Source organism: Endocarpon pusillum (assembly GCF_000464535.1).
Source record: "Endocarpon pusillum Z07020 unplaced genomic scaffold scaffold4312, whole genome shotgun sequence".
Lineage (NCBI taxonomy): Eukaryota > Fungi > Ascomycota > Eurotiomycetes > Verrucariales > Verrucariaceae > Endocarpon > Endocarpon pusillum.
Window position 1 is genome coordinate 2,116 of NW_006916416.1, and position 12,975 is coordinate 15,090.

At 49.2% G+C, this 12,975-nt stretch overlaps 4 protein-coding genes across 4 annotated transcripts; 2 read left to right on the forward strand and 2 right to left on the reverse strand.

The window, feature by feature from the left end:
- Window positions 1-2,094: 2,094 nt before the first annotated feature.
- Window positions 2,095-3,110, reverse strand: EPUS_09398 (uncharacterized protein; the record flags this gene model as incomplete). The annotated part of the gene is made up of 2 exons (XM_007805446.1): window positions 2,095-2,998; window positions 3,049-3,110. The coding sequence occupies 2 exons, from the start codon at window positions 3,108-3,110 to the stop codon at window positions 2,095-2,097; spliced, it is 966 nt and encodes a 321-aa protein (XP_007803637.1).
- A 309-nt stretch (window positions 3,111-3,419) lies between these two features.
- On the forward strand, window positions 3,420-4,472 carry EPUS_09399 (uncharacterized protein; the record flags this gene model as incomplete). The annotated part of the gene is made up of 1 exon (XM_007805447.1): window positions 3,420-4,472. One exon carries the CDS (start codon window positions 3,420-3,422, stop codon window positions 4,470-4,472), a length of 1,053 nt encoding a protein of 350 aa, XP_007803638.1.
- Window positions 4,473-4,806: 334 nt separating this feature from the next.
- EPUS_09400 (uncharacterized protein) lies at window positions 4,807-8,518 on the reverse strand (the record flags this gene model as incomplete). Its single annotated transcript, XM_007805448.1, has 3 exons — window positions 4,807-7,049; window positions 7,094-7,453; window positions 7,504-8,518. The coding sequence occupies 3 exons, from the start codon at window positions 8,516-8,518 to the stop codon at window positions 4,807-4,809; spliced, it is 3,618 nt and encodes a 1,205-aa protein (XP_007803639.1).
- Window positions 8,519-12,073: 3,555 nt separating this feature from the next.
- Window positions 12,074-12,685, forward strand: EPUS_09401 (uncharacterized protein; the record flags this gene model as incomplete). Its single annotated transcript, XM_007805449.1, has 1 exon — window positions 12,074-12,685. The coding sequence occupies one exon, from the start codon at window positions 12,074-12,076 to the stop codon at window positions 12,683-12,685; it is 612 nt and encodes a 203-aa protein (XP_007803640.1).
- Between the last annotated feature and the right edge of the window lie 290 nt (window positions 12,686-12,975).

Here is a 12,975-nt window from a genome sequence, read left to right on the forward strand (position 1 = left end):
AAAAGCCTTTATTCGTGATCCCTCCCAATTATACTAATAGCTATATAAATCTTGGTTATACGTTAAGTTCTTGTTTAGAGGGCTATTATCTAGTTCTTTATGTTATAACAAATGGCTAGCTATCTCTTAAACAGTCTGCTAAACGCCTTACAAAGACAGTATTAAAGATACTAAAACAGCTTGATTTAGATAAAGATACCTCTGAACAAGATCGCCCTTGTTGTCTTTAATAAGATAAAGCTGTATTTCGATTTCTATTTAATGAAATTAGTCTATTTGCTCTTAACAAGCTTGCAGATAAGTGGGAACTAATTAAGGAGATAGTTACTAATCAAGGAGATTTAAATACTAAGCTCTGTTATTATTAACTGCCTCTTTGATGGTATCTCCCTGCAAACATTCCCTTTTCGGCCTTGTAATTGTCACGGAGTTGACATGAAGGCCTCCTGGGGCCTAGATGGAGTCGTGGTCCGACTCTCTCTAGGGCATCTAGATAAGGATTAATATACTATTCCAACTGCATTCAAGTAACTTTGGTTACTTAGGCGTAACTCTCTTATGAAGTTGGATCACTATCTCAGTAATGACTGGCCAGCCTATCCTGAAGTCTTTAATACACCTTTGTTAGTGGATTAAGGGCTCTGTTATTCGATTCAGTGGCTGGATACTGATAAATCAAGAGAGTAACAAAATTAGGATAAGAGAGTCTAACTATCTCTCTCTACAGCGCTGACAGCACACCTCTATAGGTCAACACCTTTTGACGATCAGAGATGCCTTATCTGGCACAGATAGAGCCTATATCAATGATGAAATCGCTCAAAATGATAGACGAATACTTGGTTTAGCTTAGGCTGCGTACGAGGGCCGTGGTATCCTTATTACTAACCCTCTCACTGTGCCAAAGAAGAAGTGGGTACCCAAGAAGTTGCACGGCAAAGCGAACGCCAGAGCTCTTACAGGACTAGAAATAGCTGCAAGAGAGCTTAACGCTTGCGAACGCGAACAACGGCTGCAAGAAAGGGATCAGCTTGCTATCAACATGGCTTTGGGCCCTTCTACTGCAACAGATATACCCCAATTTGGCTTAAGAGATGTTGCTGTGGTAACAGGGCAGCAGAATAAGATACTCGTTATCAAAGCGACTCCGCCACCCCCAGAGAAGCTGGTTGTCAGGGCAACGCCTCTACAGGATAGCCTGCCTGCGCCCCAGGAGGAGGATCCCTTTGTTCTGCCTGCCTCAACAGCTCCTGCTCTGTTGCAGACGAATGTACGGCCTAAAAGTGCTAGAGGGGCTACTTTGAACTACAAGGCGATGCATGAGGGCAAGCAGAATCAGCCAAAAAGGGCCAAATAGACTAGATAATAGATATAACACCGCAGTACGTATCAAGAATCCCAAATAGGAAATAGGATGACCGTCAATAAGGTCAAAAATATGTCCTTGACTCTTGCATATACTGTGGGGACTTCGCGATCAACCCGCCACCTAATTTTGGTGGGGCATTTATCACGGAGTGCCAAGGGCCGAATAATTTTCATCTGAATATGGCTGTCGAATATGGCTCTCCCGAGACAAGCCGTACCTGGACAGGGGTGTAGAATGCCTCAATTAGCGCTGTCGATCATCTTTATTTGACATTGCCACAACTTCTGCCCAAGCATCTCGCTAGAGTACAGTTTTGGAGGAGGAATTCTCTGAAGCCAGCGTTTTATAGATCTTACATAATTATTTATTTCTTCTTTGTGAAGATCGAATTCTGATTGAAAGAGCTTCTGTGAACAACTTTGTTTGAGCTTAAAATCTGTCAAAGACGCTAATTGAGGCATCAGGTACGGAGGGGATACCCTGCTCCTGGTCAAGAATTGTGTATGCTATGTTCTTCTAGACACCTCCGGCTCTCAGAATATAGCCCTGAGCTCTGTAGAAGGTAAGAGGTGCGTAGGCTTTTCTTTCAAGGAGCACGTAGGAAATAAATTAAATCTCACATAAGATCTACAAATACGATGCAGATCACTGAGATGCTCCACATATCATGACTATGAGTGATCTCTTTATGAGATTTGCATAGGATGTGCAACGCTGGCATCCGCTCAAGCCAGCAAGACCTCCTTGGGTGGTAACTCTGTCTCGTACTCGATCTCCACCCTTGCCGGCTTTTTCCTCGCCTTTGGCAGTGGTGCTTGTCGTTTTCTTTTAGCGCCTACATCAGGCTCGCCTTCATCGCCATCCTCAGCTTCACTACTTTCATTGCTGTCCTCCTCGTCGCTATCCTCGTCTTCGTCGTCTTCATCTTCTTCCGCACTTTCTCCACCCAGCCAATCCTCAAAATCTTCCATTTCCTCTTCTTCTTCGTCAAGATCGCTGACGTATTCCACCTCGCCCACTCCCTCTTCAGCTTCCTCATCTTCCAGCTCCTCCCCTTCAACCTCTTCCTCACCCTTCTCTGCCCTCTCCAAGCCTCTCAAAACCTTCTTCCAAACATTCTCCTCCACGTTCATAGGACGATCGCCATAAGCACCACTCCTCAACCTCTCAATCAGTTCCCTCTCGATAGCCCTCTCGACCTTGGCCGCGCTTTCCGCCTTTCTCTCTCTCGTTTCCTCCCGTCTCTTCACTTTCGCGGCCAATTTGGGTACGATCTTCTCCCCTAGCCTTTCCTCCTCCTTTGCTAACCTCCTCGATCTGATCGCCACCTGCGTCAGTCTAGTGAGGCGCTGCTTGCATTTGTGTATCAAGAATTTGGGCCAATATATCAGCTTGTCATCGATCTGGGCCAATGCTTTTTCGTAGTTGTTTGAAAGGCGAATGCGTTCCCACCATTTTGAGGGTAAGTGAGCTCGCTCAACCGTCTTGATGTAGAGGTGCAGGGCTCCAGTCGAGGGATCGGGGCGGACAGTGGCGTATCGGGAATTCGCTAAAGGACATGACTGGCGGGAGCAGAAGCCTGTGACGTTGTGTTCGTTGCGGCAAAAGTTTTGGGATTTGGTGTTGAGTCTGCGATACTATTAGGATTACTCACTCGTTCGTAGGGTAAGTGGGCACACTTGAGTTTGAAGGAGCAGAATTGCTGGTTGATCACCTGCCAGACTATCTCGTCGGATGCCATTCTTGGAGATACACCTGACGGGGTGTGCGAAGTCTAAAACCGTGTAAAACAACCCCTCCAAAATTAAAAAATTCCGGAGGTTTAAGTATGCTAAGGTTTTATTACCTCAGTAGTGGTATTTGTGATACATCATACATACAGCAGCGACCTGGCCGCCTCCTCCACTACTTTTATGCCATTTCACCTTCGCTCCTCCACAGCTGAACGAATCGCCCCTGGAACAGTACGCAAGCCCGTAGGTCTGCCTCTTCCATTCGTAGCATTCCATACTTCGCCTTCTCCCCTCAAGTTCTCCAACAGACCGCCACCATGCCTCGCGCCGAGATAGGCTCCACGAAGCAAATCTCCAATCAGATGAAAAGCAAAGGCCTACAACGCCTGCGCTGGTACTGCCAAGCCTGTTCACGGCAGATGCGCGACGAAAACGGCTTCAAATGCCACGTCTCGTCCGAATCGCACGTGCGGAACATGATGCTCATCGGCGAAGACCCGCGCAAAGCCATCAACGAGTTCTCGAGTCAATTCCAGTCGGACTTCCTCAAACTGCTACGCACGGGTCACGGCGAGAAGAAGATCAATGTCAATCACTTCTACCAGGAGTATATCAGTAATAAGGAGCATGTGCATATGAATGCGACGAGGTGGGCGAGTTTGACCGAGTTTGCGAAGTTTCTTGGGAGGGAGGGCATCTGTCGGGTCGAGGAGGAGGAGGCGGATAGTAACGGACGGGGTGGGGGGTTGATGATTAGCTGGATTGATAATAGTCCTGAGGCGTTGAGGAGGCAGGATGCGTTAAGGAAGAAGGAAAGGCAGGATAGAGGGGATGAGGAGAGGGAGTGGAAGGGTATAAAGGAGCAGATTGCCAGAGCGAGGAAGGAGGGGCAGAGTGGGGAGGAAGATGAGGATGAAGAGGCAAGATACCTACAGCGGAAAGAAGGTGAGAAGATCAAGTTGAGTTTTGGTGCGAGGAAACCTGCATCCGCCACAGAAGAGGAGAGACGGAATGCAGAAACGAAACCTCCTTCGCCGCCGTTGACAGAGAACGAAGAGCTGAGCAGCGAGGACAACCCCACCCTCAAACCAGACTCGACCTTGAGGGAGACCAACACAACCTCACCTCCAGCACCCGCCAAACTCTCTCTCAAATCGTCAGCTTCGTTCACAACGCCAAACCCTAAAAATGTCTTCGCCTCAGCACCAAAGAAGAACCCTCTCGCTATGGCCAAGAAACCGAGACCGGCCTCGGTACTCTCCAAACCAATGAGCGAAGCTGAACGTATCATGAGGGAGGAGATTGAACGGAAGCAAAGAAGGGAGGCGAGTGGTGGAGGAAATGCGTTCAAGAGGCAGCGAGTTTCATGACTGAATGATCTGCCGCAAGGCGAAAGGTGCACAATTCTAGGTTCAGCGAGGGCGTCCAGGTGGTAAGGCATGTAGAGAATACATAGCAACTGTTCTTGTCCAATGATATCGTAGCATCGACGACACACTTCTTGTTCTCGCCGGCTCCATTCCCTTATAGACATTACTGTGAGGTTTGTAGATATGTAATCTCACGCCGTATGCACACTCCCGGAGAACCTCACCTTCAGGGTAGCATTATTCGCCAAAAGAACCTCACATGCCAACGCAACTTGCAACATGCCAAGTCAGAGCCAAATGCATCACCGTCCAACCAAGGTGATTTCGCTAACATTCAACTCTCCACCTCCACCAAATAGCAGAACCTCCTCCTCTCCTGCCCCTTCAGCACCAATCCCTGACAATACCGCATCAACGCCTCGTCCGGCACACTCAAATGTTCCAGTTCCGCCGAATCGCCTCTTCTCACCTGCCGTCTCTTCCTCACCATCTCTCCAAACAGCTTCTCCCCAGGCGTTACGACAAGATATACGTCTTTGCCCTTGGGAAGGAGCAGGGTTTCCGTTTCAGCAGGGGTGGCCCATTGGAAATCTTGGTTTGTGGTGTCGGTTTCCCACGATGTGCGGGAGGAGGGGGGTTCGGAGCCGTTGAGGCCGTGGATTGGGGTCCGAAGAAATGATGAGGTGGTGGTGGTGCGGATGTGGTGTTTTGCGGATTCGAGTGGTAAGAAGGTTGATGGTTTCGGTGGCGAGGGGTTGAGGATAGCGAAGCGGATATCTGCATCGTGGTTGAAGGATACGAATGTATCCACTAGGCTGTTGAATTTAAGTCGGAAAGTTGTGAAATTTCGAGGGTCGTAATTGAACGTGAAGCTGTTGGAGACACGGAAGATCTTCGCTTTCATACCTCGATGGATATTCTGGTTGGAGAGGTGGTTGATAACTTGTTTCTCAATTCGATGCGGCACGTTGGGGATGACGGTGACGGATTTGGATTGGCAGAGGGTGACGGAGGGGTGGCAGGCTAGGTCGTGAGAGCGAGAGGAGAGGTCGCGGCAGGCTTCGCTGCAGAAGCGGGAGATCTGACATTTTTGACAGAGGAGATTGGTTTGGTATTTGCAAGTTCCGCATGGTCCTGTGCTTTTCAGCCCCCAGGCCTCTTTCTCACCTGCGAGTACTTTCTTTCGCTCTTGTAGGGCGCCGAGTCGTGCTCTTACGTTTAGGGCTCGTGTTCTGCCATCTTTCGCGTCTGGCGATCGGAGCGCGAGTTGGACTAAATTAGTATAGGCATTATGGGCGGCGTCGATACTGTCCATGCATTCAAGAGCAAGACAATAGCCATGTAGGGCATCGAGACCTGTTGTGTTGTATTCTCCTTGAAGCTTTCGGCGAGCATTATAGACAAAGTCGAAGAGATCTGAGGCATCAGGTAGGAGGCCTGCGAGCATATAAATCCGAGCTAGGCTTTGCAGAACCCACAGATTCTTTTGAGTGGGATGCGTTCGATAGCTCTGCAGAAGTGCTGAGACATCCGGAGGAAAGTCGTAATTTTGTGTATGCTGCATGTATTCACAGAGCCAATTTCGAGGAAGCTCGTCATCCGGTTCACAGACGTTTCGTAGGTAAGGGAATGCACGACCATACAATGCTAAAGCTTCGTCGTGAGCCTTCTGCTGAACATAAATATTGCATAAGCGATCCACGATAAGAAGTGTCACTTTGTGATCAAGGCCTAGCTGAGTTTCGAAACCACCTAGGCATTTTTCGTATAGCAACTGTGCCACTGTCAAGCTGCCCATCTTAGAGTAGACGGCAGCAAGCTCTTGCATAGCCATAAACGTGTCGTTCTCGCCCGGGCCCGAGATCTCCATTCTTGCGAAAAGAGATCTCTTATATACTTCGGCAGCTTGTGGCATCTGATCATTTTCTTCATATGCAGCAGCAAGAGCTGTGAGAAAGTTGATGTTGTTCAGATCCTTGCGGCCATAACGATTGTATGAGATGGCGAGTGCTTTTAGATAATATCTCTCTTCGTCATCCGGTCTGTTTAATCTCGCTGACAAGTGCGCAAGATTTGAGAATATAGCCGCATGCCAAATGACGTCTGGAAAAAGCATTGGATGTTCACGAAGGAGATTCAGAACCTGTCGATAGCACCAAAATGCATCCCCATAATCTCCATCTTGCGAGCTCAGGAACGCTCGTGTTGATAGTACGCTGACTTTAGTCTTCGCCCAACTGGTAACAGGTGTATGCCTTAAAGCTGATGTTATTTCATTGACTGTCTCCGCACTGATATATCTCGCATTGCCAGCAGTATCTTGTATAAGAGTACCCTCTGGAAAGGCAAAAGCTTGGACCGGGATGATGCTGGAATCAGCATCTGAACCAGCGGGTGGTGTCATGGCCATCAATCGATCGCACTCTTTTCGAACTGTTTTGAGATCGCCTTTGTTTGCAGCAGTACTCACCTTTTGGAGGACAGCACTTAGCATTAGATGCCCGTCAACGACCAAGGCTTCTTTGACAGCGGAGTCCCTTCGGAAGGTGTGACGGAAGGAAGACCGTTGCTTCATATCTGAACAGGTTAGCCCATACCCTTTTTACGGAGATATGCCTTACTAGACTCGAGTTGCGGTTCGGATTTTGTCCTTCGAAACAGTTTTCGTATTGACGGCTTCTTCTTTAGCCCATTTGGCTGCGGAGCGGTACGCTCAAGTTGCTCGCCTGGTTTGAGGAAATTACATGGCTGATCCCCCTTTCTGGTAGATGATGTAGTACAACGAGAAGACGTCTGGCTTGGCGATTTTCCTTCTAAGGCGTCCAGGGCATCTGCGACGTAAACCGTTCGTGTTTCTTTCTGAGGGTGCAGGTAGAAAGGTTCAACTTCTCGAAAGACTCCGTTCGGAGCGTGGATCCTTTCAAGATCTTCTGGGCTGATAAAGCTGATCGCCACAAGCTCTCTATCTGGCTCGGAACTGTCTACTAGACTATTCAGTTCTGCATGCACTGCCATAGTGAAACAACCTTACCTTGTCCACGGCCGTCTTCGACTGGATTTTCTGGGATGACCGACAAGTCCTCATCGGCAAGAAAAACAGACTTTCCTCCAAAGTCGGCCACTCCGGCTCTGGATTGCCCCCTGTACAGAGCTTTGCTTTGAAGCTTCAGACCCGGCAGCTTCCTCCGACACCTGTTTCGATGGTGACGGTGCTCCATATCGTCGTGCCATTGATAATGCGATTCGAGCTCGGTCGTGGTACTGAGCAATCTTTCGCAATGTAAGCACTCTATCTGAGGCAATGGATGGCTGAGCTCGTGGACCTTCTTCTGTACACGATTGCTGAAGCTCAGGTGACATTTCTGGCACTTGATGCTGCTGTATTGTCCGTTGAAAGGGAGGTATTTCCTGTCGATTCGATAGCCACCTGGCTGGCGCACATCTCGATACAAAGCAAACGCTAGGGCGGCACTTCCAGGACAGAATCTAGACTGAGTATGTAGGTCACAGTCCTTCTGAGTCGAGAAGATAGCCTCGCAATCGGCACATTTGTAGTCTCGAGTTGTGTGGGATATATCCCCCGTCTTCTCAATATCGAATGCTGGGAACCTTGCCACCACATCCGCTAAAGTCTTGATGACTGGTAAAGAATGGCTGCTTGTCGGTGGTAGAGGTGAAATGGTATCAAAGTTGAAATCGAAGTCGGGAATACTGTGCTCGCTGAATACTACAGAGACTTTCGCAATGTTCTGGCCCTTGGACGGTGAAGACGGGAATTCGGTAGTAGTAGCCGACTCGGGCGCGCATGGACCGGATCGATTACTGTGCGAGGTGATAGATCCCCAAGGCGGTCTCTCGTGAATAGTATATTTTCGAGGTCGCCTTTGCAACTGGGCTTGGCGTTCGGTGTGCCACGAAGTATGGGCTTCAAACGCTGACCTGGTATTCGGTGCCAAATTAGTCTTTGATCCGAGATAGTGTACCAAGATCCCCGCTGTCACAACGTACACTTCAGAGAAGCTCTTTCCGCAGTGCTGGCACTCCATTGCGCATGTTGTAGGTGGATATTGACAGGAGGAGCAACTCACACACCACAGGCTGACAGCTTACTATGGAGCCGCACCAACCCATCATGTGGAGACCTGAAAATGAGAACTGGAAACAGGGTCCGGTGGCGCCCATCCTGTTGAACTAAGCGAGGGCCTACCTTGGTTCTTGCAAGCACCCAGTTCGACGTTACTACGGTACATGCCAGCACTGAATGGGAGATCGAGTACGCATAAGGGGTAAGGCTTGGCCATGCTATTTTGGCAATTTGGATACGGGCAAGGCTTTACCCAGAGCGGAATAACCAGGCCTGTCCAAGCATGGGCCTGTCCAATGGACCGCTTGGGCTGCAAGCTGTCTGGTGGGTACACTAAAACCGGGGTATCTGATCCTGGGAGGTGTAACTCGATCGCTGCTAGTCTAGGACTAGCGACCATGAGCTAGCAGCAGATCGTGGGGTGGGTGACAGCTCATACGCATCTCTAACCGAGTACTCGGGACATCAGAGTGCGTGAGATGGGGGCAACCCCTCCTGTCGTACCATGGATTCCGTACTGCGCCTGCTGCTGGGACCTCCGGACCATGGAGTTGCTTTCACTCATCACTTATGTGGTGACTCGATCGATGCATACTACGGTACCAGGCCTAATTTTTGTACCCCCCTTGTCGAAAACATTAGTATCCGCACAAACGCGCTATACAGATCGAGTATAGACGCCCAGAAATCCTCAACATAGGACTAACCTCTAAAATCAAGTTTTTACTTTTTATTGATATCTATAACTGCTTGACATCTCGTCTGCATCAACTGAAGCAGCTTCTTAAGATAGTTAGAAGACATAGCACTACATATAATATTAATAGAAGATGGCTATCCCTCCGTACCCAAGATGTGTCAATTAGCGCCTTGGCATAAATTCAGTACCCATAAGGTGCCCGGAAAGGTACCTAATATATGCCAAGGCGCTAATTGACACATCTTGGGTACGGAGGGATAGCCATCTTATCATTAGATCTATTAGCATCTATGTAGAATTAACAGAATGCATACGGAGTACTCCGTAGAATGAGCAGAATTTGCAGGATGAGCAAATTTCGTGCAAACTAGTAACAGGGATGCTGACAGGGATACGTATGTAAAAAAGATGTTTGTAAAATATTTTGACCAGGGCGGGGGGTACAAAAATTAGGCCTGGTACCGTAGTAGTACTATCTAAGTACTATCTAAGTACTATCTGAGAGCCACATCGATACCATTGGCCAACTCCTGAGAGTGTTGACCTAAAAATGTGGCTGCGGCTCTCTAAGTTCAGTTCTGGAAGTAATAAAGTGGAAGACTGCGAGACCGCCGGACTGTAGCTGTGCGTTGTCCTGAGCATCCGAATTGAGCCATACCGACAAAGCTCTCGAACAGCATCAATAACGTTCCGCGCCCCAAGCGCCTGTGGACTATTACACACTATCCACTAATCCCTACTCATCTAATCATAGCTTCATCTAAGTTGCCTGGACTAGTATGATGCAGAGTTCCGCGAATTCTAAGCGCCATGACTGAATGCTCGTGACGAGAACCAAGCATCTGGAGCAAAACTGTGCTGATGTTGGGCATCATGATGGGCGCCCTGCAACCTCAGCAAAGTACAGCTTTAATCATAACGAAGCCATGCAAATAGGAGAAATAGTTATCTCTTTATTTGTTCAAAGCCTATACAATGTATATCAAGAGCTTGTCTTGTTCCAATCTGCGTCTGCAAACTTCAAATTGAATGCTGTCCGAGTCGAGTCGACTGCTTCATGTATTATGACCACCTTTACTCATGGAAAAGTTTTGTCTGGAGCCCCCCAAACCGTATGCTCCCGTCCTTATCAGCCGGAGACTGAGTCCAGTTCTTCTTGATTCTTGACCCTTGACCCTTGACCAAATCCATTCACCAGCAGTAAGGCTGACCTCATCGCCATCATCCTTCTTGAGTCCCATTTGACGAAGAAGCGGACTATCCATAATGGTCAGGTCAATCGAATCAGTCGACCGGACAAATTACAACTATCCCAACCGGTCGGCATGTGCCTGATCTTTGGGAGGAACCGCAACTCAGTGCCAATTACTATTTAGGAATCCATTGGTCCAAAATTGTAGCACATCGGCTGGGTTGACCACAATGCTACCAGGACGAGGCTTGAAATGCTTCCAACCCCTTTCAGGCGTTCTTCACCTGCAACGCTGCCACAGGGTGTGATAAGTCAAAGGTGAGGCTTCCGAAATCAGTATGACAGCGGAGGTAGAGGTCTTGGAAGATCTCATTTTCCTCGGCAGTGCGTGCTAAATACCTCCTGTAGCGTAAGAAGCAGTCACTGTTGTCTGCATGTAAGTGGCCTTTGATGAGAAAGTCTTCCGGAGCTCGAGAATAATCGCAATCATTCGCGGGAGCTTGTACACAATGCTCTCATGAACATAACGACGGGAACCTCTCGATCTTGACGAATTTTCGTTAATCACATCTAGATGTTTTCGCGCTCGTACTGCGGGGTGAATTTGAACACGTTATAGAATTCTACGCTGTCGCCGAGGCCAGGGAGGATCTCAATGGCCCTAAGGGGTCGGTGTCCGTTGTAAGGCTCAGCTTCGAGGTCGGCCCTGTATTGGAGTTTCTCCTCTGGGGAGCTCGGGGGCTTCTGTCCCGATAGCGAATTGCCGGTGGAATTCATCCTGGGAAAGGGCGAAATTGCGGATGTAGAAGAAACCTAAACAGTGGTCGGTCAGTTACATGTTGGAACATTACTCTTCTAGGAGAAGAAGGGCAGATGGGTGATGTCGACCCCATAGAGACGCGTCATACCAATCTGGTGTACACTATCTTTCAATTGCGCTGCAAGCTTCTCTTTTCCGTCTGGGAGGTCGAAATAAGTGAGTTGAGTGCAGTCATGCGGCCATGGCTGCTACAGTGTGATCTCTCCAGGTTCCGTAACAACGTGCGTCATGTAGATGGCGATTGGCCGGGGTTGCAGAATGAGAGGCTTCACACAGCCGTCCGATATGGCCTCACGCAGGCGTTGCTTGCTGCTCACTAGCAGAAGTCATTTCATGTGAGTGGAAAACCCCTAGTTTTGTGGAAGTGTGGTGGATATTCTGGCGTCCTGCCATCGAACCGACCAATTGCAACTGGGTTGTGTGATCGTGAAGCAAGTAGCAGTGCTTCCTCATGCCTCCTTTGTGCATGTGGATGACATCGATCCTCAAAGGTTAGATGCTGCTGGAGTACGTCGGATCTGTGGCAATGCGAATCCAGCAGCGTGAGCCCCACAGTACCATCCCTGCCTGCACTTCGATGTCTACGGAACCCTTAGAGATGCCCTCTCCAATAATGGTGACTTGACCGGCTTCCCAGGCCAACTGGCTAACACTGTCCGACGGTTTGAGCTGCTAACTGAGTCGCGCGTTGTCGCTCCAATCAAGGCTACATAGTTGCAGCACCTTGCAGCACTCCGCTTGACCCTGGCACACCGCCAAATCCAGGTTAAATTGGTCGCGGATGAATGGCGTAACACACTTGAAGATGTCTAGGCATTTGCCGAGGCCGGCGCCGTGGGCCGAATCAACAACAGCATCAATGCAATCTTGTATTGTCGGTCTAGAGGGGTGGGATTTTGCCTCGGGGGTTCAGCAACTTAGATCAACATCTCCGCGCACATTACCTGTTGTAGCAAACTTTTTTCAAGGTCATATTGCAGGCCGTATCCCCCAAGCACCTGCGAACACTTGTCTTGGAGATGAAACTTCGAGACTCCTCGGTGAATACTTTATTGTCCGGAGACCGGTGTGGTGGAGATTCCAGCGTACTTGTCATTTGAAGAAGCCTCGTGTTTGCCCTGTGCGGAACGCTCACTATGGCCTTCTACCGCTCCGGTCTGGTCAGACTGTCCTCCTCCAGGGAACCGGAGGCGTCTCAACATTTGGACTGCAAATTGCACTTGCAGCAGGTGCGATCTCCATTGTGACCACTTCGTCCAATGAGGAATTGGCCAAGCCAAAACGGCTCGGCGCAAGACATGGCATCAATTACCGAGCACATCCTGATTGGGCTAGAGAGATGAAAAAAGCCACTGGTGGCAAAGGTGCAGACCACATTATTGAGATTGGGCTACTCTCAACCTGGGGGTTCCTTTGACGCCATCGCTTATAACGGTCTTATCCACGCCGTCGGCTATGTCACATACCCGTCTCCCGAGGAGGAGAGATTGAGGCTACCTGATGCCGCGCCCTTAACCATGGGCCGCGATTGCATCCTGAGGGGAGTAGTCGTGGGCTCTCGGGAGTAGTGAGGACATGTTTTGCCTCCTTCGCGGCGAATCCTATTCCGACCCGTGATTGATAAAGTTTTCCACTTCGAGTAGACAAAGCAGGCCTATGAGTGCGGGATGTGTTGGGAGCGGTGCATTCGGCGTTTGGGTCTTGGCG